The sequence below is a fragment of the Telopea speciosissima genome, chromosome 8, assembly GCF_018873765.1.
Source record: "Telopea speciosissima isolate NSW1024214 ecotype Mountain lineage chromosome 8, Tspe_v1, whole genome shotgun sequence".
In the NCBI taxonomy this organism is placed as follows: Eukaryota; Viridiplantae; Streptophyta; class Magnoliopsida; order Proteales; family Proteaceae; genus Telopea; species Telopea speciosissima.
Window position 1 is genome coordinate 61,705,509 of NC_057923.1, and position 23,848 is coordinate 61,729,356.

General features: G+C 40.5%; 1 protein-coding gene across 1 annotated transcript in view; it reads right to left on the reverse strand.

The window, feature by feature from the left end:
• The window catches only part of LOC122638397 (polyribonucleotide nucleotidyltransferase 2, mitochondrial-like), a 75,586-nt gene that overhangs the window by 25,735 nt on the left and 26,003 nt on the right, over window positions 1–23,848 (reverse strand). Inside the window, exons 9-14 of the mRNA XM_043831342.1 lie at window positions 22,148–22,273; window positions 21,598–21,728; window positions 19,881–20,100; window positions 19,681–19,764; window positions 9,973–10,052; window positions 519–662 (exon numbers count right to left, since the gene is read on the reverse strand). Coding sequence (XP_043687277.1) covers window positions 519–662; window positions 9,973–10,052; window positions 19,681–19,764; window positions 19,881–20,100; window positions 21,598–21,728; window positions 22,148–22,273 — 785 coding nt within the window. The remainder of the gene's footprint in view (window positions 1–518; window positions 663–9,972; window positions 10,053–19,680; window positions 19,765–19,880; window positions 20,101–21,597; window positions 21,729–22,147; window positions 22,274–23,848) is intronic.

Consider the following 23,848-nt stretch of genomic DNA (forward strand, 5'->3'; position numbering starts at 1 on the left):
CAGATATTAATAAAAAATGACTGTTGGTCTTACTGAGAGAATACTATTCAATACTGACAGGTCATACATTGAAGCCATGCCCGGTCCCACATCAGATGAGCTATTCATAAACATACAGAAGTTGACCTCACTGAGATCAGCTAACAATCAATATCATCACTGTAGTTACTGTCTGGAATAAGATACAGATCATAGTATACCCCTGCGATAGTGGAAATTTATGTGTCACACCATCCCCATCAAATGCTAAATAGTCCAGCACTAGAGTTTGATAAGAAAAATAACTTTTGAAATGATCACGAACCAATGTGCAAGACAGAAGTCATTCAGCATAAAAAACGTTAAATTGAACAATAGGAGTGAAAATGGTGAAATAGCAATGACAGAGAAAAACAAATCATAATTGATGGGACAAAACTCAAAAAAGTGCAAAATAAATCCACTCAAAGATGTATATACTCAGGAAGGAATAAATTAAATATACTCTGAAAGAGAAAACCTCCATTTGTATTACATGCCTGATCATGAGACAACTCGGAGATATGTAACAGCCCTTGCTGACCACCATTGAATTCAACAAAAGCCCCATATTCTTTGATTGATGCTACAACACCTTTATAAATCCCCCCAACTTCAATCTCACGACCAACAATAAAATCAATCTGAGGAACAAAAGATGATTGGTATTGTCATAAAAATAGTCAGAAGGAACACAAAATTATATTCACCAGAATCACAAAACTAGAGCATAAAGTAAGAATGGTTGGCAAAATCATTCGAGAGAAAAAGGTAACAGCATAATCCAGACAACTATATATAAGTATATAACAAATTATGGAACCATTCTCAAATAACAAGCTTCAATCTACAGATCTCATTTGTTAAATTGGAAATTCCTTAAGACGTAAAAATCCCTTTTCCTTAAAGAAGAAACATATCAAAACAAAAGAAAATTAGTTGGTCAAGGATTAGGTCAGGATTTAGGTAAGAATGGAGATTTAGTGAAATTCAGGATCTAATGTTCAGGTGGTGATCAAATTAGTGTCGAGTGATGTTCCTGTTGGGTTCTAACAGTAGCTAAAATCTGAAGGAAAAAGTCCAAATTCATCAGGTGCGATTGGGTCTGTTGTAGCTTGCGGCCAGGACAGGGAGGGGTGCAAGATGGGAGTGATTAGCCTTCTATAATTATGGTCTGAAGGATGGATTTGGTGGTAAAGGGTCTGTGCTAGGTCAATGGACGAAGTTCGAAGGAGATATAGATAGTTGTAGGTTGATGGGAAATAGCTCAAAAACGGGGTAACTACAGGGTAGGGAGAACTGACTTAGAAGATGGACTTCTGTCAAAGGATCCACGGGTAGGATTAAAGCTTGAAAACTGAATCAATAAACTTGCAGAACAGAGCTGAAATAGGAGAAAAACCTAGAACACAGGAATCCACCTGTAATGCCCTAGGAAATCACTTTTATTGCTTGAGGAATCCACCTATCTCAGTGAATCCAAACAGAAAATAAGCAAGCAACATCAATTCCACTACTCATATTCCATCACATTACATACAACTGATGTGACCCCTTATTGATTAACTTCTCTCTAACTTGCTAAAAATTGACTCAACCCCAAATTTAGAAACTTTCCTAAGCTTAGGATTTCTAGAGACTCAACAGAATAGAAACTAAAACTAAAACTAAAATCTTGTATAGGACTGACTCAACATGTTCACTTATAGAACTGGCCACCCATATAACCCATTGAAACTTTGAGTTTAGACTCAATCAGGCCTGATTGATCAGATTTACAGCCTTTCCCAGAATTATCAGGACCAAATTTGTGTATTGTAACTTAAAAAAGCCAGGTTATAAAAAAATAAAATAAAATAAAAGAGCTTGACTAAACCTCTTCAAAACAAATGGGACCCACAAATGTAATCTAAAACAGAATCTTTTACGACTTTAACAGTGGCCCATGACCAGACTTCTTTTGAATTAAGGCAAAATACAGAACTGCCCCCACTAACTTAAATCACTGAACAAAGAAAGGCCACTTAACAAACTCCATTGGACTCTCTACCTATTTGGGCCTGAAAAGGGCCCTCATGGCTAATTTTTAGGGGGAACGCAACAGAAAGGTGCACGTTAGCAGCGAAGGCCCTTGATTTTCTCTGCAGGTGCACGATAGCATCGTATTTGTTAGGGTTCCATGGATGATCCTCCCTTCGTAAGGGAGGATCGCCCACCGGATCTTCCTCGGCCGGTGGCTTCTGGTGGTGTGGCAACTCGTTCCTTTGCCGCGGTGGTTGTTTCAGGCATTGGTGTGGAATCCCCTTCTGTTGCTGTGAAAGAACCATCCATTCACTTGAGAACTCCGGCGATTTTCTTCTCAGAGGCGGAAATTGCGCTTTCTGTGGAGCCATTTAAGATGGCGCTGGTTGTGAAGTTCTCTTACGGGGGGTCGGCGCTCTTTGACAAAAAGCGTGTGTTGCAAGCTTCTTTTCACTTCTCGGCCGATGTCTTGATTTCGTCTTGGGACTCGCGGAATCTGCTCTTGCGATTCGTTAACTACTCGGATTTCGTTAGAATTTGGTTGAAAGAACAGATGGTTGTAAAGGGTTTTCCTTTCAGATTTTTCAAATGGACAAGGTTTTTCAAAGCAGGGGTAGAGTCCCCAATAGTGCCAGTATGGATTTCCTTTCCCAACTTGCCGATAAATCTTTATCGTGGGAATTTCTTCCGCTCGGTGGCTGGTGTGGTTGGGAAGGTTTTGAGGGTGGATGGGGCTACATCTGGCTGCACTAGAATAGTCGCAGCTAGGGCTTGCGTGGAAGTTGATCTTCTTTCCGATCTCCCAGAGCGGATCTTTTGATTGGTTGCGGCTCTTCGGGTTTCTTCCAGAAAGTGGTTTTTGAGCGATTGCCTTTGTTCTGTTTGGAATGCTCTAAATTGGGGCATGTGATAGATAATTGTCGAAAAAGGCATGGTGGTGAATCGGGGAATCAAAAAATGACGGTTGATCAAGGGAAGGAGCAGCCGAGGGAGCCCATGAAGGTTGTGGAAGCTTTGTGCGTTGATGATGGGGGGAAGCTTTGGGCAATGATGATAGGGTGATTGCTTGTAACAATTCAGTGGAGGAGGTGATTGGTCCCTGTTTAAACAAAGGGAAAGATCATGTTTTTTAGGAAAGCTTTGAAAATTTGGATCATGGTCGTGGCTTGATGCGGATGGAGGAGCGTGGGGAATCATCTCTTGCGATTCCCTCTAGGACTTTGGCTATAAAGGCGACGGAGAAGGTGGTTGGTGGTCGTCGGTTGTGGTGGCCTACAGCGAGGTTTCTTGATAATCGGCTGGTTGGGTTGAGGGAGGTAAGATCGGTGGCGAGTGACTCAAATTCCGAATCAAATTTGACGGGGGAGCAGTTGTTGGAGGAAAACGTGACAGGCAACATGGTGGCAGTGAATCCTTTTCCTTCTGCCCAGAAGAGGATGCTTGGGTCTGAGGGTCCCAAGGGTCGTCTCTGTGGCGTGTGTGCGGCTCCAGCTACGAAGGATGACTGTTTTGTGGGGTTAGAAGCTTCAGACTTGGGTTGGAAATCAACCTTGGATGATCTACGCCGATCCAACCTTGCTGTGGACAGGAACTACAATGCTTTTTTTAAGCGTTTTGTGGAGGATAATGGCATTCTAAGCTCAGAGCAAGTTACAGACAGCCCGCCGAATGGAAGGAATAAAAATGCTGAACCACCAGTATTCTCGAGGCCGCAAAGGATGATTACGAGGTCCATGGGACCTGCTCCACCCTCTCGTTGTGTTTATTATGATCGTGTTGTTTTGGAACATGAGAGGATTGGGGAACAACCCGTCTTTAAGGCGTTTGAGATCGATTATTTTGTCAGAAAAGGTGGACATAGTTGCGATTGCAGAACAAAAAAATCATTTTTCTAAGGCTTCACACATTACGAGGAAGATTGGGATGGATGAGGTATGCTCTAGTGGGGTGGATAATGGAGAGAGATTATGGGTGTTCTAGAAAAAGGAGGATCAGGCAAGGGTAGTCAAAAATCATGAGCAGTTCATCACTTTGGAATGCTCTTTTCAAAATTCCTCCATTATATCGTTTGTGCATGCGCTTTGCTCAGTGCGAGAACGTAGACTTCTTTGGGCAGGTTTGTTGGAGGTTACGACTTCCTTTAATCTCCCTTGGGCGGTTGGGGGTGATTTCAATGCAGTCTTAGATCCATTGGAGAAGGTTGGGGGGAGGCCGGGTTGCCCAACTTCTCTCGAGGAGTTCGGAAATTTTGTAAGTACTGCGGGCCTGTTTGATGAGGGGTTTTCAAGGTAACTCCTTCACTTGGTCCAATAACTAGAATGGCGGGGGTAAAGTGGTTGCTAGGCTGGATCGGTTTTTGTTTAATGGTCTTAGGGCTCATTTTTTTGTGACTTCTAACGTGAGCTGGGCTTGTTTAGACCATGCTCCTATTCAGTTGGTGTGTGATACGCAGGTGACGAAAAGGTTCTCTTGCTTTAAATTCCAACAACTGTGGCTCTTACATCTTGTCGTTATAGATTGTGTTAGGGATTGTTGGTAGACTCCGTGCTATGGGTCCCCTCTGCATATTCTGTTTGCAAAATTGAAAAATCTTCGATCTCAGCTTAGATCATGTAATAAAACGATTATTGGCAATATTCATCAGAATGCCAGAAGGGCCAAGGATAGAGTTTGTAGAGCGGAGGTGGAGTTTGAACAAAACCCGAACAGTGCCACGGGTGGGGAAATGGAAGATGCGAGGAAAGCTCTCAACGAAGTCCTTCTACAAGAGGAAATTTTTTGGAGACAGAAGTCTAGGGTGAGATGGCTGCAAGAGGGAGAAAGGAACACTAAATTTTTCCACACTATGGTCAATGTGCGAAGACGAAAAAGGTGTATGACCAAAATTAAAAATGTTAATGGAGATTGGGTTTCGGACTCTACAGGCATTGCAGCAGAAGTTGTTAGATTTTTTTCTGATATTTTTTCTTCTCAAGGCTGCCAGCAAGATGAGAATTTATTGCAGTGCATACCCTCATTAATATCTGAGGAGGATAACAGGCTTCTTTTGACTTCCCCATCGTTGAAGGAGGTTAAGGAAGTTTTTGATTTATTGGCAGATCATGTGCCAGGGCTTGATGGTTTCATTGGTTATTTCTTTACTGCCTATTGGGAGATTATCGGTAGCGATGTCTGGGAGGCGGTCAAGAACTTCTTTGTTGGGGGTTTCCTGCTGTGGTGTTACATGTCGACAAATCTGGTTTTAATTCCAAAGGAGGACAACCCTGAGGTAATGTCAGACTTCCGCCCTATTAGTTTGTGTAATTCTCTTATAAATAATTGCTAAAATTATTTCCCTAAGGTTGGCCTCCATTCTCCCATCTATTATATCGGAGGAGCAAAGAGCATAGTTGTTAAGGCGCCTAGGCGAACCAAGGCGATGGAAAGGACTAAAAATCAAGTCGACACCAACAAGGCGACCAAGGCGACACCAAAAGTCAAGGCAAGAGAAAGGAGTCTGGATGCCAAGGTGTCGCCCAGGCGACGCCTTGACAACTATGGCAAAGAGCTTTTATTCAGGGTAGAAACATTCATGATAATGTTGCTCTGGTGCAAGAGGTGGTTCAGGACATTAATAGGAGTAGTCGTGGAGGTAATGTGGTCCTTAAACTGGACATGGCTAAGGCGTATGACCGGTTAGAATGGGATTTTTTATACCAAGTTTTACGGAAATTTGGTTTTGCGAAGGCTTGGGTAAACTTAATTAAAAATACGGTGGAGAATTGTTGGTTCTCAGTGGTTCTGGATGATGGTCCCTCAGGGTTCTTTAAATCTACAAGGGGGTGCGCCAAGGAGATCCCTTGTCTCCATCGCTTTTTATTATCGCAGAGGAAGTTCTTAGTCGGGGATTACGATCCCTTTTTGTGGAGGGAAGAGTAAAATTTTTTCAGCTTCCTAGGAGTTGCCCAGGAATTTCACATAGTCTATTCGCTAACGATATGATAATTTTTTCCAAGGGGCTTAAGTCGTCTTTGAAACAAATCATGGGTTTCATTATTAGATATGAAGGTTTTTCTGGGCAGCTTGTAAACAAAGAGAAGAGATGCTTTGTGTTGGGTGAGAAAGTTGTAGATCACAGATGCCGAATGAATAAAATGGCTATAGGATTTTCTAGGAAAAAATTGCCAATTAATTATCTTGGAGCACCGTTGTACGTAGGGCGGCTCCGCATTAATTTTTTTGACGATTTTTGGCTAAAATGCGAAGGAAGGTTGCTGGCTGGAAAGGAAAGCTGCTTTCTGCAGGATGGAGAGTGGTTTTACTCGAGCATGTTCTTACCTCGATGCCAATTCATATTATGTCAACTCTTGACATTCCCAAAACAGTGGTAAGAAGATTTAACAGCATTTGTACGGATTTTCTGTGGGGCCATTCGGAGTGGGGAAAGTGACACCATTGGGTGGGATGGGGGAAGGTTTGTAAACCGATTCCTGAAGGTGGTCTGGGTATCCGCCGTTTAAAAGAGATGAGCCTTGCTTTGCGCCTAAAGGGGCTTTAGAGGACTTTGTCTAGGAAGTCATTGTGGAGGTCGTTTTTTAGAGCAAAGTTTCTTAAAAACGAGCATATCACCTTGGCAAGGAGGAGAACGTCTAGGACAGCCTCTTGGAGAAAAGCTTTAGCTCATAAAGAAACGCTTCATCCTAATTCAAGGTGGCTTATTGGAAAAGGAGAAATTAGTTTCTGGCTGGATAATTGGTCAGGATGGGGGGCGCTAGTGGATTATATAGACGGGGCGCTTCATCTTGATTTATCGCTTAATGTTAAGGATGTGCTAAGCGAGTCTGGGGACCGGAATCAAGAGGTGCTGGTGAAAATTGATTCCACTACTGTACAGGACAGCTTGACGACTGGTAAGTTTTTCCTATCTGATAAGGAGGATAAATTGGTGTGGACTCCGACGAGGGATGGTAAATTTTCTACTAAATCAGTGTGGAATGGAATCAGAACAAGTTCGTCAGATATTCCTTCTGCGAAATGGTGCTGGAATTGTTCGATCCCCACCAAGGTTGGGTTCTTCACTTGGCAACTTTTGTTGGGGGGGTCCCTACGGATGATGCCATCATGAAGATGGGAGTGCCGCTTGCTTCAAAATGTCTATGTTGTGGGCTTCCTAGGCGTGAATCGGCATATCACTGTCTGGTTGCAGGTGGGACAATGTCAACAGTTTGGAAATTCTTTTCTGGTCTGTGTGAAGTGGAGGTTGTTCCCTTGCAGGATGTGAGAAGCAGAATTTTGTTCTGGCATAGTCATGCCAAAGGTAAAAGCTTTTGTGGCACGATTATTGGAGTGCTTCCATCTTTCATTATTTGGGAATTATGGAAGGAACGAAACAACCGTAGACATGGGGAAAAGGCTCGTTCGGCCAGTCGCATTGTTGAGGTCATTAAAATTTGGATTAAGGAGATTCCTTACTTTTCCACTTTTAAGAAGGCCCCTTCTTTCAAGGAATCTCTTATTCTCCAATTTTTTGATATATCTCACCCTCCTCTTGTGCATAAACCGCCGGTGTCGGTATACTGGTGCCCTCCTTTTACTTCAGTTATGCTTAATATGGATGGTGCTTGTAAAGGCAACCCTGGAGTAGGGGGAGTGGAGGCATTATTAGAAATAAGGAGGGTAATGTTATTGGTGCTTTCTCAAATTACCACAGACATTGCACCAATTCGATTGCTGAACTCCGAGCCTTAAGAGATGGGTTATCTCTTTGCGCGAGCTTGGGCTTTGTGGATTTCCATGTCAAATCAGATTCAGCAGCTACTGTGCTTTGCACCTCGAAAAGGGAGTGTGGTTTTTGGGAGGGTTGGTACTGGTTTCAAGATGTCTTGGGGCTGATTGACTCTCTTACATAGTTGTCATGGCGTCAAGCGCCTTGTCCGACTTGGGCGCCTTGGACGCCTTGGTCTCCTAATTGGTGTTGCCTTGAATTTAGACCCTCTCCAACACCTTGGGTCGCCGAGACGCCGTGACAACTATGCTCTCTTAGACCGATGATTTCCTTTACTTATTGTAAAGGTAATAGAGCAGCGGACCTATTGACTAACTTGGCTTGTGAGTCAGCGTCGGACTTGGTTCTTTACGGGGACAATCATCTGCCTTGGGATTTGTGGCGGATTACTCGAGAAGATGCAATGGGCCTTCCAGTGTTATGAAAATAAGTTGTTTCTATTGTTGGGGTTCTGGGTGCGAGATTTTCCTTGAGTGGTTGAGTAATTTGTTTTAATATTGGTTTGGGGTAAGGCGGGAATGTCCCCCCTTGTATTCATCTATTCTTTGAGATATTTTAATAAAAGCTTAGGGGCTGGTCCGGATCCCAGATAATGTTCGGGTTAAAAAAAAAAAGGGCCCTCATGGCTAGGAAATTTGAGCTCATACCTCCAAAGTGGATCTATCTTCTCCATCCAACTGGGGCCTGATCCATCGGATCCACCCAAAATTTTATCCTATTGCCATCTCTCATCTCATAAATACACCAAAATTTCCATCAAAAGCATCACACTTCTCATTCTCCTCAGGCAGATCTAAGAGTCACCAGATCAGCCAATTAGAAATCCCACCCTCCAGACTAAGTCCTTACTTAGACCTAACAAAAAAAAATCGGAAATACCATTGTCCAAGATAGAATCTTGACAACCATTTCACTTAACAGAGACAAGTTTCAGAAAGACATATTTTTTATTTCCAAATCACCCACATCAATAAGACTACAATCCCCATCTACCAAACGTCCTCTTCTCCTTTCACCTTGTTTCCACAAAAAGTTCTGAACTTGTAGAACGTGTTATCCTACATACTATATACAAAACTAACTGTATACTAAAGATAACACCATTACTGAATGAAGTTTCGGTCTGAGGCCTAATCACATCATTCTAAAAAATAATTTCAGTGAAGAGACCAAATAACTAAAATCTCAAAAACAAATGAAGATTTACATCAGGTGCCCCAAGAGTTCAGAAAAGTGAAAAGGATAAGTTCATGATGAGCACACAGCTGCATTAGTTGTTCTCCTGGTCAGAAAGGAGCAATAACCATGAGCAAGACCAGATCTTAGCTGAAGAGATATGAAAGTAAGCAGGGTTGGGAAAGGCTTTTTTTTTTTTTTTTTTTTTTTTTTTTTTTGGGGGGGGGGGGACTCGTAATACTGTAAAATAAATTACTGAACAACGAAAATGGTCAAGACTGCAGCACACAACACTACATCAGGTCTTTGTTCACCCAGCCAGCCAACACTTGTGTCAAAGTTTTGCCACATTTTTCAGTTGCAGTTCAAACTGAATTGCCTGGATGTATGACATTGTTCCTGCTAGCTCAACCGGCAAGAAGTGACTCTAGGCTTAAAAAATAATGACTACTATAGATGTATCAGTGAGGTGTTACCTTCTGACATGTTCACCTTTCCAAGGTAAAAACTTCCAACTATCCAGCAAGATAACCTTTTATGAGACGAGCTTGCAGAAGCAAGGATTCAGGATAACTAGATTCAATGAGAGAACTTCTAATGCAGTCACACGAAATAACAAAGATTCTACATTGATTTGGAAAAAAAATCAGGGAGTAAGACCAGTGATTGCAGAATTCATAATGACCATCATACTTGCTAATTAGCATCAATTAGGATCTAGGGCATTCACCAAACCATGATGTCATCTATACAGTCGCTCCATATTAATTTGAAATGCTGGCCAAGTCAAGACCTAAATAACAATGCTGGGAAATTTTCTGAAAAGTAATCTCTAACCTTGAGAAAGCTAAAATAGATTATCCAAGGATTCTAAAAGTTCACAGGAATGTAGACCAACTTCAAAAGAAAACCTCACTCCAACAGGCCAGTTCAAATAAATCTAATGGTATCAAACTATCAATGAAATAGCTTGATAAGATCTGGAGACGTACCTTTCCCTGTGCCTTTTCCATTATCTCTTGATTCTTAGCAAGGATAGTAAGTGCCCCATCACTCACAGTGAGTCGTGCACCTAAATTTTCCAAAAAGAAAGAGAAATAATTTAACAGGGATAAGCTAGTAATAATGACAAAACACAACTATTGCAGAGAACTGTAGATTTAAAATTGAACAATTGGGCTGGTACTTCTTCAAATCCAGGGCAGTCACATTGATTCCTAGTATGCCTGAAGCTTAAAACCAATTAAATGGAGAACAGTCTGATATCTAAATGTGATCCATAGTCATTCTTGTCATTGTACATGTGTTTCGCACATACACACACACAACTATATGCATTTATGTACGCAATGCATTAAAAATATGTCATCATAAAATAGTCAATCTATGTTATTCATCTAGAAAATTTAGTCCAGACAATGATGATTAAAAAAAAAAAAAGAGGTTTTTTTCTTAAAGGATTACATTAGAGCGGGATGAGAAATCCAAAAACAAAAGTAGGTAGATAATAGTGTCATCTGCAATTCTGTACAACTTTTTCTATCACTTGAGATGTGTTTGTTTATGTTCTGAAAAAAAGGACTTAGGACTCTCTAGTTTCTTCGTATTTTGAGCAAATTGGGCATGTTCAACATCCTTGAGCCAGCTTACGGGTAGCAATGGGATATAAATGAAAATGTAGCATAAAAATCAGAAATCGATTCCTGATATCTCCCCTACTAAATCAGGTATTGATTTCCCTTTTTTGTTGCTTAGTTTGTGTGCCACAGGCTAATGGTTGCTTGCTTTGTTAGTGAGGCATGGGGCATGTTCCTGTGATGTGCACTATAATCGTTCTAAATCAAATCAGAAATAGAAGGGAATGATCAATATCATGGCTCAATATGTTAGTGTCTATTATTGACTATTCAACTGGTGATAATGGAGTGTGTTAAAGTAATCACAATAGGAGATATTCCTATCGTGATATATCCTTAATTTATCTAGCTGTCCTAGACTATTTTAGTGTGATTTGGTTTCCTTTTTAAGTCTTACTTTGTTTAATTATTTAGAGTTGTAATCTAAGTTGGAGTCTTGATTGATTGTATAAATACAAAGTAGCCCACGATAGTCACTCTATACTGGACTATCGAGGTTCAGAAACGGTTCCTTCTTCCATTGTCTCTTCTCTCTTCCTCTTCTCTTTGCTGTGTTTATTGGTTGGTTGTTGAGTTATCTCTAATTACAGAGTGATCTGTCCAACTGCTGGTAATGTAGTGATCTGTCCAACTGCTGGTAATGTAGTGATCTGTTCAACTGCTGGGGATCTCTAAGCATACCTGCTGCAGCTCTTACATCTATTAGTAACAGCGAAGTTGATTGTGACTGTTTTCGGCTGGCAGTGTGAGTTCTGGATTTTCTCTCTTTTGGTGAGTATATTGGTTGATTTTTACACTTACCTCTTGGTGTTGGATTAGTAGAATGGCTAATAATATTGATGGAAAACTATATAGTGATGCAAATACAGTAAAAATTTCATCTACTAAGTTGCATGCATCAAACTTTTTACTGCGGGAACAAATTATGAAGGCTTATATTGGTTGAAGGGGAAAACTTCATATTCTGTCTGATCCCCCTCCTAGTAAGGATGATAAAACTTATCTAGAATGGATGAAAGATTATTATTTACTTTAGTGTTGGCAATTGAATAGTATAACACACTGTTAGTGCCAATTTAATGTTCTTTCAAACTGCTAAAGAAGTTTGGGATCTTGTTTATGAGAGTTTTAGCCAAGACAAGAGTATTTCTCATGCGTATCAGATTTATGAAGATATTTTAAACTGGAACAGGGTGACAATCCCATAGTGATTATTATAGTGCTTTGAAAGGCAAGTGGAAGGAACTAAATCAGTATCAGTCCTTACTTCTGATACTACAACAACATAGCCTTAACACAACTAAATGGGGCGGCTACATTGATCCTTGCTCTCCAGTCAGCACTGTTCGAAGTCATACAAGATACGAGACCTAAGCTATGCATGTCTATCCTCACCACTTCACTATGTGCCTGCCCCTGGCTCTTTTAGTTACTTCAATCTGATTCAAATCACTCTTCTGATCTGGCGCACCTCAAGGCCTCAGTTGAACATGGCCATATGATGCAGAAACAAGGGTGTATTCAAGGAAGAAGAAGAAGAAAGCTGCTGCCTACCTTGGCAGCCAGCCACAATTTTGAGTAGGCTACTGTCCAGCAGTAGCCCACAATTTCACTGGGTTGTTTTATGTTTTAATTCTTGAGTTTTGTAATAAACCAGTGAACCGGTTGGTTCATATGGTCTAGTTTAAGTGGTGGTCCCATAGATTAGTTAAGTCCTTTTCTTTATTTAAGTTGTTAGTAGAAAAGTCAGTCTCACATCAGCCATGAGTTATTTGGGCTGATAGTGTCTTGTATCTCAAGTATGGTCCAAAATTGCAAGTTTCTAATTTTGAGATTTTCCAATTTTGAACCCTTTACCTCTTTTCATCAGTTAATAAAAGCAACCCAGGGGGGGCAAGAAGCCCACGATTTGATTAAAAAAATATATCTCTGCTGTTATGCAAGTTTTGCTTCCATGAAGCTGTTCCTTGGTGTTCGATCCTCGGAGAGAGGAGCTGGTGTTGGATCATGCTGACACCTTGCGATGTGAAGCCCAGGAGGTTCTTTCTTGTTGCTGAGTTTCGTTCCCTGCAAGCCTTCAAGGCTTCAGAAGTCTCTCCCCTTCAACCGAACTCCATTGCTGCTGCCCATACCTTCATTCCCAGGTTACCTTCTATTTTTGACTAACCTTCTAATTCCGTTCCCTCCCTCTCCTGCCCAATTCAGCCATTAGTTTACTTCAAGCTTTTCAGTAAACCTCCCCCCCCCCCCCATCTCTAAGACAGTAAGACCTCCACTCGATCCTACCCTTAGCCCCATCTGACCTGCAGATCACCTTCCACAGGAAATCTCCAAAATCCAATTAAACCCTGTTTTCCCAGTCGGCAGTGCCAATCGGCAGAGACAACTGCTGCTGCAGATTTGTTTCCTTAGCCCTTTTTTGATTCCCTATTGATCTGACCTATCCCCTCAACTTAACCCTGACCTTAGACTTACCAGTAATCCACCAAACCAACCCAGCCTTAACCCATTGAATTGAACAAATTTTTCCCTGATTTCAGATCCTGTTTGGGACTGGTTGAGCCTTCAATCCAGTCCTACATTACCATACTCAAACGACTCTCTCATAGCTTATCATGTATAGGAACTACTCCCAACTTGGCACTAATATGGTCATTCCTTACTTTATCCTTCCTAGTCTTGCCACACATCCATCTCAACACCCTCATCTCTTATACACTTAGTTTATGTATATGACGCTTCTTAACTACCCAACATTCTGCACCATACATCATAGCCGGTCATATGGCAGTCCTATAAAATTTTCCTTTGAACTTTAAAGGAATATGTCAATCACACAGTACGTCGGTTGCACCTCTCCACTTCATCCATCCCATTTTAATTCTTTGGGAAACATCATCCTCTATATCGCCTTCTTCATTTACGATAGAGCCCAGATATCTAAAGTAATCACTTTGAGGTATCTCCTTATCATCAATATTTAAAACCTCCTTAACCGTAACAAGCTCCAACTTTGGATGGGCAAACTCCTTTCTTTTGTAGATAGGATTGTTCTGATCAAATCAGTCCTTCAATCCTCCTACATTTGCTGGTGTGGTATCTATGTACTTCCAAAATCCACCATCTCTGCCATGGAATCCCTCTTTTGCTCCTTCCTGTGGAAAGGAAAGGAATCTTCCAAATTTCTTCACCCAATTAGCTGGACTGCCACCTCGCCAAAATTCAAAAAAAGCCTTGGCATTCGTAGAATCCATGATTATAATATTGCTGGCATTCTCAAGCTAATCTGGAAAATCTCCACTAAGCACGATTCCATCTGGGTTAACTGGGTCTATTCCTATCTCCTTAAACAGGACTCCATCTGGATAGTTCCCCAGCCCGTCGATCCCTCCTGGGTTTGGCGCAAGATCCTCCACCTTCGTCCCTCAGCACTTTCAGCTACCTCTTCAATGATCGCCAATGGGACCTCTATATCCCTCTGGCTAGATCCTTGGCATCCCCTAGGTGTCCTCTACAATTTCATTGGTGCTCGATCGGTTTATTCCTTTGGCATTCCTAACTCCGCTCCTCTCTCCACAATCATCTCCTTAGAAGTTAGGATCATGGACTTCCTCTCCCCTTTTCCCCCTTGCCTCTCCCAAGTTTGGGCGTCTCTCCCCCCTCCTCCCCCCCCCCACAACCCTTCTCTCTCGGATAAGGTTACTTGGTTCCCCTCCCCTAATGAGGTTTTCAGCTCTTCCTCAGCTTCGGACTTTGTCAAACACCATGCCCCCCCCCCCCGGTCCCCTGGTCCAATATTGTCTGGTTCAAAGGCCATATCCCTCATCATAGCTTTAACGTTTAGACTTTGGAGAACCCTCAACCTTTGCCTCCCCACCCAATCATTTCTTCTCCACCACCACATCCTTGTTTCCCCCTCTTGCATTCTATGTTGGAACGATTTTGAGGACATCGACCACCTCTTTTTTTCTTGCCCCATAGCCCTCTCTATTTGGGAGAAAGCCTTGGCCTCTATTTGGCACCGTAGCAGGAGACCTCTTCCATTTGCAAAGGAGTGGCTTTGGTTGAGTAGGGTTTTTTCAGGTAGTAAAATTTGTGATTCCGCCGGCAAGCTTGTGTTTGGGGCTGCTATTTTTCATATTTGGATGGAGCGGAATCTTTGAAGATGGACCTCCAATTCTCTCTCTATTGACATGATTTGGAAAGACATCTTCTTCTATGTTAGCTCTAAACTTCATGTTTCCCCATAGTCCTCTTGTTGATACCCCAAGGAACAGGCATATTGTTGTATCCTGGGGTCTTGATGTTTTTCTTCTTCACTCTTGACGGCCCGGCTCCTTAGGGCTTGAGTTTTGTATAGCTTCCCCCCCCCCCCTTCCCTGTATGTCCTCCCTCCCCCTCTCTCCTCCCCTCTCTGGGGCTTTTGGTAATGAATTTTTTAGTCACCAAAAAATAAGAAACCTCCTTAACCATCATAGTGTGGATAAAGTTACACCATATACTCTGTCTTAGTTCTACTTGTCTTAAGACCTTTTGATTCCAAAGTTGATATCCATAACTCCAACTTGGCGTTAATCCCTTCTTTTGTCTCATCCAAGCCTTATATAGCTTCCCCCCCCCCCCTTTTCCTTGTCTATTCTCCCTTCCCCTCTCCTCCCCTCTCTGACGTTTTTGATAATGAATTTTTTATTCACCAAAAAAAAAAACCTCTTTAACCGTCATAGTGTGGCTAAAGTTACACACCATATACTCCATCTTTGTTCTACTTGTCTTAAGACCTTTTGATTCCAAAGTTGATATCCATAACTCCAACTTGGCGTTAATCCCTTCTTTTGTCTCATCCACCAAGCACCAACACAATATCATCAGCAAAAAGCATACAACAAGGAATGTCATCTTGTATGTCTTTAGTTAAATCATCCATGACAAGCGCAAACAAAAAAGGGCTTAAGGCTGATCCTTAATGAAGCCCAATAATAATTGGGAACTCACTACCTACAACCATAGGCCTAATCTAGTCACCGCACAATCATACAAATCTTTAATTCTGTCCACATATTTACATGGCACCCTCCTCTTCTCTAGTATGTGCTAGATTAGCTCTCTAGGGACTCTATCATAGGCCTTTTCTAGGTCAATAAAGACCACATGGAGATCCTTCTTGTCCTCTCTATACCTTTCCATCAGTCTCCTAAGTAAGAATAAAGCTTCCATCATGGATCTTCTTGGCAAAAAGCCAAATTGGTTCTCCGAAATAATAGTTTCCTTTCTCAGGTGGGTATCAATTACCCTATCCCATAACTTCATTGTATGACTCGTTAGTTTTATGCCTTTATAGTTATTGCAGCTCTGAATATCACCTTTATTTTTGTATATTGGAACCACAATGCTCTCTTCCATTCATCTAGCATTTTCTTTGTACTCATAATCTTGTTAAAAAACTTGGTTTGCCAGACTACACCACAGATTCCTAGGCTCTTCCACACTTCTATTGGGACTCCGTCTGGGCCTGGCGTCTTGCCTACTTTCATCTTTCATAAAGCTTCTTTTACCTCAAACATCATAATTTTGTTTATATATCTGCAACATGTGGTGTCACGAAGACTAATACAACTCTCCGGGGCACTATTACTTGAAACGTCTTCATTTTAGTAGGCTGCAAAAATACTCATTCCATCGCTTTTTAATGTCCTCATCTCTTGTTAGTACTCTACCATCTACACTTTTAATACATCTAATATGGTCAAAATCTCTATCATCCTTTCTCTTACTTTAATTATCTTATAGATAGCTTCTACCCCTTCCTTTGTGCTCAAATTGTTATCAAGATCATCATATTTCCTTTCCTTGCAATTGCTTTCCACACAATCTTCTTAGCTTAATTTCTGGAAAATCTATACATGTTTAGATCCTTTACCTCATTCGTCCTTTGCCATGTCTTAAAACTAGTTTTCTTAGCCTTGATGGTTGCTTGGACCTCAACATCCCACCACCAAGTCTCTCTAGGTACTTGACGTTTACCTTTCGATTCCCTTAGTACCTCTTTAGTTGCCTTCTTAATACAAGCCATCATCTCGTTCCACATCGTATTAGTGTCGCCTTCAAAGTCCCACTTTACTTGTTTGACCATTTTATTCGTAAATGAGTTCAAGGAGTCTTCTTCTAAGCTCCACCACCTTATCTTAAGGTAAATAGGCTCCCCTATATTATGATCTTGCGTAATGAGGCACATATCCAGGACCACTAATCTATGTTGAGTGGTTAGGCTCTCCCCATGCATAACCGTACAGTCCTTACAAAACAATCTGCCAGACCTTGTTAGGAAGAAATCTATTTGGCTGGTATGATGCCCAGTTTTGTAGGTAACCAAATGCTCCTGTCTCTTTTGGAAAAAAGGTGTGTACAATGGATAAATCGTAAGCTACCACAAAGTCTAGAACTGAAATCCCTTCCTCATTCCTCTCTCCAACTCCATAGCTCCCATGAATGCCTTCATAGCCTCTACGATCTCTCCCAACACATTCAGATCACCCCCTATAATAATCAAAGGGCAAATTTTCAAGTTGCGAAATTTCTCTGGTCTGAATTTTGAGTTCAAGGGCATAAAAGATCAGATGTTACTGACAACTTGACATCTATGAGTAGTGCCTATGCTAGACTGAAGCGGGTGGATGTTCCTTCATCCTCTACTCTCACACCAAGAGTCGCTAAGGAGAATTTTCTCTTCTCATTACTGCTGGTTGCAGTAGAGGAGGTGACTCTCGAGGTCAAGTAGAGATTCAAGGGGAGGTCATTGAATATGTTGAATTACTAATCCTCCAGGAAATCGTCAGTATACTCATTGTGGTAGAACCGTAGAACTAATCACACTGTTGACAAATGTTGGGATAAATATGGCAAACCTCAATGGACCAACCAAGTTATTTCTGATAGTGATGGACTTCAGACTTCCAACAGTAGTGGACAGATTGTTGACAACCGAATACATTTTGGTGTGGTATCTTGGAAGGAGTATAATAGGTTCAACTGGTTCAGCAGCTTGAACTCGATCCAGAGCCTCTTCTTCCAACCATTCTACCACCTTGGCTCATTCAGGTTTCCTGTCCTTCTGGCTTCCACATCAGACTCTTCAATGGTCATTGATTCAGGGGCATCTACTCCCATGACTGGTAAGTCTATAGTATTTTCCTCCTATCATCAGAAAAGTACATTTCTCCTATTGCTTTAGCTAATGGTTCATTCTCTAATGTTCATGGTCATGGTATTGCCAAATTCCATCATCTTCTATATACTTTTTTGTTCGTGTACCAAAATTTCCTTTGAATTGTTGTCCATTACTCAACATAATGTCTTTGAATTGTTATGGTGCATTCTATCCTTCGCATTGTGCTGTTTTAGGATCTCTATATGAAGAGGATGATTGGCAGCAGGCACGAATATTTTGAATTTTACTACTTCGATGCTTCTTTCTCCACTAATATGGTTGTTGCATCCCATCCTGTCGTTTCTCCTCTTCAATGGAATTGTTGTCTTGAACCTGACAAAACAAATACAATAGCGGTCTAGGCCATTTGATATAGTATATCAATGGAGACTACTGGTGTTGTCTAACAAGAGGGTAAAACCCACTTTATAAGTAAGGCAGTATGGCCTAGCTGCTTTATTGAGTTCCTTTATTTCCTCTCCTTTCTCTGGTTTGAAAGAGATGACTATGAGTCTTTAAGACTCAAAATGATATATATAGGTTAGGGACACTTAGGCTTGTTTGCCTGCGCACTTAATCCAGCCAAACAGATTAATTCTCCAGTTGGACCCCGCGGACACTCCACCTTGACTCCATACTGGGCATGGAGCTGAAGGTAGGTCATACAATAAGTCAAAACACATGGGGGTCAATTCGATGTGGGATTCGGGGGTCCCACACATAGCAGTCCGAAATAGGACAGCAAGACCCACCGGTTGATGCAACCGGCAGATCAAGGTCAATACGAGTTTACTTAAGTTGATTCGCCTTTTATTACCAAAAAAAGAAAAAGTTGATTCACCTTTAACACAGACTATTTGAGAGCTACACATATAATCATATACCCTGGCCGCTTTTGTGTTTCGGAGCTTCTAGTTTTTGTTTTCTTGTTAAACAATTCAGGTTATTTGATTTTAAATTCTACTGATCTAATTCTCCATTACTTTAATATCCTACATTTAGTTTATGAATTTTTTAATCTATTTTAAGTTTTGTTCAGTTTCACCATCCTGAGTTGCACAACTTCCTTCTTATTATTTTAGTTCAGTCCCCATAGAATAAGAAAAGATAGGTTGAGGGAGCATTGCTTAATGTGGTATGGTCATTCCAGTCGAGGCCTTTGAGTGCAGGACTAAGGAGGAGTGACATGTTACTCATTATAGAGTTAAAACACTGCGTGTACCAAAGGTGACTTGGAAAGTAGTGATTAAAGATACAAATAGCCTATGCTTGAAAACTAACTTGACCATGAGAGTCAAATTGAGGAACAGAATTCTATTAGCCGATGCCACTTAGTGGGAAAAGGATTAGTAGAGATGAGTTGAGTCAGGCCCCCTTAAAATAGTACAGTGAATTACCCATTCCTTTCAGCCCTTTCGATCTGTAATTGATTTCTACTTAGAAAGTCAATTCAGGCAACCACAACTCTTATTTGGCAGAGAAATCATTCTGATTTGCAAGTTAAGGTTTGACATCAAAGAGATTCAATCCAATTTTCAGGCTAATCAGAACCACAGTTAGAAAGAAATCAAATTTCTCCCTCACTCACATAAAGAGTTTTTTCAAAATCCAAAATTCTGATTTGAGTTTCTGCTAGATATCCAAATTTTTGAAACACTTGTGAATGCAACTACTGAATACTATTCATGGTAGAACTTACTATATTCGTATTCAGATTAGAATACTTGGTAATGCGTAATTCTGATTGCTGAGATATAGGCTACCTGGCTTTAGATTCAGTTTTAGGGATCTCTAATTTCTTTAGGTGTCCAGAATTCAGGTGGAGCTATATTGAGAGCATTTTAAAGTTCGAAATGCACCTGTTTCTTGTTCGATTTTCCTCTTCTGAACACCTTGGGGGCCCATCAAGCGCCGAAGGGAATCATTGCTGAACTTCAGTGTAGCTACAAAAGAATTAAATATTTAAGCATATCATGATCCCACAAACTTGTTCCTTTATTCACATAGACAAATGTATAACTGTTATAAACAAAATTTGAATGAAAGAGAAGCTTTAAACCTAATCGTGGGGAATTCCTATCATCTTGAGTGCGCGGTGCATTTATCTCACGCTCCATATGGTCAAGGATTTGAAGACGACCCTTTACCGCAACATCCAAACTTTCACAGATGATATCCAACGGAATTCCAGCAGGTTTGATATCCAACTGAATAGCAGTTATTCCTTTTCTTGTCCCAGCAATTTTGAAGTCCATGTCGCCTAGATGATCTTCTAGGCCCTATAGTGATATACAGTTATGCATGTGGTTAATCACCCTTTTATTGATCAAAACAGACATATACAAGTCGGCAAAGAGGAAGAATAAAAAATTACAGCCCTGTGCTCATAGGGAAGTAAAATAATGGTCCAAAATTTCTAACCAAGCATAGTAGACCAATTGATGAAGAACGTATCTAGAAAAAATATTTATGAAGTACTTATATGGTACGGGTTTGCAACTTAGAAACCCAATTGTTGAATGGAGTCGAACAAAATTGTTGAAGCGTCAATTTTAAGAAGGTCCTACATTTTGGATCATATCCAGTGTCTTACATCTGTATGAAAACTGAAAATACATTGATAGTAATTTTCTACAAATTTGCATGATAATCGTAAGAAACAAAATGACTATGGTACTAACGCAAAAAAGATTTGGTCATTTATGAAAAATTACAAAATTTTGTTTATCTTTCTTTTCTTTTTGAAATTTGAAGAAGCAATGACAATGCAAGAAAATAGAACTCTCCCTAGACGGATTCTATTGACAGTTGTACAATAGAAGAGAAAGAAGACAATCAGTGAGATAACTGTTTGGTTCTACAATATTTAAAGAGAAGTATCATCGAATTACCCAACCCCATTTGGTTGGGAAAAGGCTTGGTAAAGTTGACAGAAGCATCATTGAATACTAAAGAACAGGGGGAAGAAGGAATGATTGTGTGTGTGTGTGGATTTGTGTGGCATCTACATTATGCAGACCAGACACTTTAGGTTTAAGTAAGAACTTATTTCAACGTGGATAAGACTACAACGACTATATGGTTCCTTCTATTTTGGAGAACACATTTAACAAGGGGTCACCCTTGGACTGCTAAACAGCACTCAAAATCCCAGAGTGGCACCAATTGAGATGATTCTGGGCACTGTAGCATGAAATTCTTTGAAGAATATCAAGGTTTAATAAGTAAAAATTATGACCATGATTTTTAGGGAAAAGAACTAGGAGCATTGAAGAGGATATAGGAATAGCAGAATCTAACATTGAATGAAATATGAACTGGCAGTGTTTTTGGCTACAAGTCATAAACTAAGCAGATTGATGGGCATGTGGATTTAACTACCACTTAAGTCCTCAATTGAGATTTACAGAGCTTAAGGGTTAGGTATAGATTTGGATAATGCACCAAACCAGCAATTAAGTAAAAAATGATATCTCTAATGGATTTTGGACATATCCAGGTATTGTGAAAACGGCACAAAGAGGTTTGTCAATTATTAAAAGAACCATAGCACAAACCGACAGTGGGTCAGCCTTGGCACAATGGTTAAGTTGCGCTATTGCAACCTGTTGGTTGCGGGTTCAAAACTTGGAAACAGCCTCTCCTGCAAAGCAGGGGTAAGGCTGCGTACATTTGCCCCTGCCAGACCCTGCAGTAGTGGGACCTTGGCACTGGGATGCTCTTTTTTTATAGCACAAACCGACCTTGTTACAAAATTAGCATACTAGAAATCTTACCAAAATATCTGTCAATATGCGATAATCATTAATCATTCCAGTTGATGGGTCAACTTCACTAACAAGACCCACTGAAACACCTGCTACATGTTCTCTTACTGGAATACCAGCATCCATCAAAGCCATACTTCCTACAAGAAACATAACAGAGAATTCTAAGCTGAACTTTGCTACCTTATACATCAATTACAGCAAATGAAAAATCATTGAAGCACGATAAGAAATGAAGCCACGGAAAAGCAAGCAGGAACACCCAAAAAAAAAAAGGAAGATCGCAGATTCAATAGCTTCTAGAGTCAACTATTGTCAGTCATAGCCACTAGATATTTTCTCAACATGCAGTGTTCTTGCTACTATAAATTCTGAGCCCCAACAGGAGTTCAAACACTTCAGTACAATGATTTTGGTCAATGAAAGAGAAATCATAATAGGGCCTCCTAGCATTCTTAGAGCTCCTACACCAAAAACTTAGAAAGTTTTTCATAAAGGACAAAATGAAGCATTTACATCTGATAGGAGCTAAATGTTACCAAGTAGCAAACAATGATACCTCCACAGACGGTCGCCATTGAAGTTGAGCCATCAGAAGCCATGACTTCTGAATTGACACGGACAGTATATGGGAAATCATCTTCAGGAGGTAACACGGCAAGCAAAGCTTTCTCCGCAAGTGTGCCTAAACAACAGCATAGAAAAAAAAAAATTCAATGCAATTGCGGTCAAAATTCTAAAGAGAATTCCTGAAACAGCATAGAAAAAAAACATCAATGCAATAGCGGTCAAAATTCTAAAGAGAATTCCTGAAACAGCATAATGAGATAACAAACCACATACAAGCTGCCTTCCACCAATAGCACCAAAGGCATAAAACATAAATCAGAAACTACCCAGAACAATTAATTCAGCATTTAATTAAGCATATAGCATCCAGCACATGCCAGGAATTGAATATCGAATTTACACATTTCAATGCTCATATCTCTATATCGTAGCTCAGTCGGACATGAACCAAAAAACAGACTCCAAGTATTACCAAATAGAGGTGTAACCATAGAACAAGAACTCGCGAGATCTCAACAAATATCTCGCTATTTTGAGAGCTCGAGACGAGATCTCGAATCTCAGCGAGATCTCGACCTGACCCAAATCTCAACCCTAAATCAAACATTTTAGTTCCAAAATCTGGCGAGATCTCGTGGTTTTGCACAAAGTTTTCCAACAAGTCCAAGATTGCTTAAATCTGATTTATATTGAAGGAGTTATGTACCGGTCAAACTTAATTTGATGTGCGCGAATGCTATCAAAATCTCTCTGAATGAAAATATTTTTTTAGACATCAAAACAAATGAATATTTTACCGCACTTTTGGTTTTTAGCAATGTTTTGTAATATTAAGATTTATGGAATTTTTAGATTTGAGAAAAACCCAAGCATTAAAAAGTTGAAAATTGCACCTACCGTCGAAAATCCAGTTTTTGTTCTTGAACTGGGGGGTTGACTTTTTATCCTTTTGGAATTTTATTTTTAAACTATTTTTATTGGATTCAAATAGGGGGTATTTGCTTATTTATGAATAATATCTTAAGTAAATGAAATACAAATAAATGATATTAGGCATAAATAAGTGTCTGTCCTAGTTTCTGGCATAAGTGTCTGTCCTGGTTTCCCACTTACTGAAACTCCTAGTTGGACTTTGATTTTTTCAAATTTGATAGTGCCATTTTATTTAAATGGCCCAAAATAGGCTGTATACCAACTTTCATGACCAACTAGGTCTAAAACCCACCAAAACTTGCCACCGAGTTAAAAAAAAAAAATACCCCAACTCGCTATTTGGCCAAGTCAAAATCTGTACTCGAGACGAGTTCTTGATCTATGGGTGTAACGACCCAATCCCTCCATTGGCATGATATTGTCCGCTTTAGCCCAATGGGCCTCACGGCTTTAAAACGCGTCATACCAAGTAGAGGAGGCTACTCTTTATCAATAGCTCAGGATCTCCCTCCCTAGCCGATGTGGAACTAAATTTGCACCCGCTCACCAATCTCCCAAACCCCCTGTAACTAAGTTGTCTCTTGGGGGGGACACCTAAACAATCTCCCAGGCAGGCCGGTACTATGCTGTCTTCTTAGGGCGTTACATACCATACTGACTTACAAGACAATTGCTCATAAAACCAACACAGAGAAACATTCCCAAACTGCCCCTTACGGTAATACTTCAACATTCCCCCTCAAGTTGGGGGATAAAC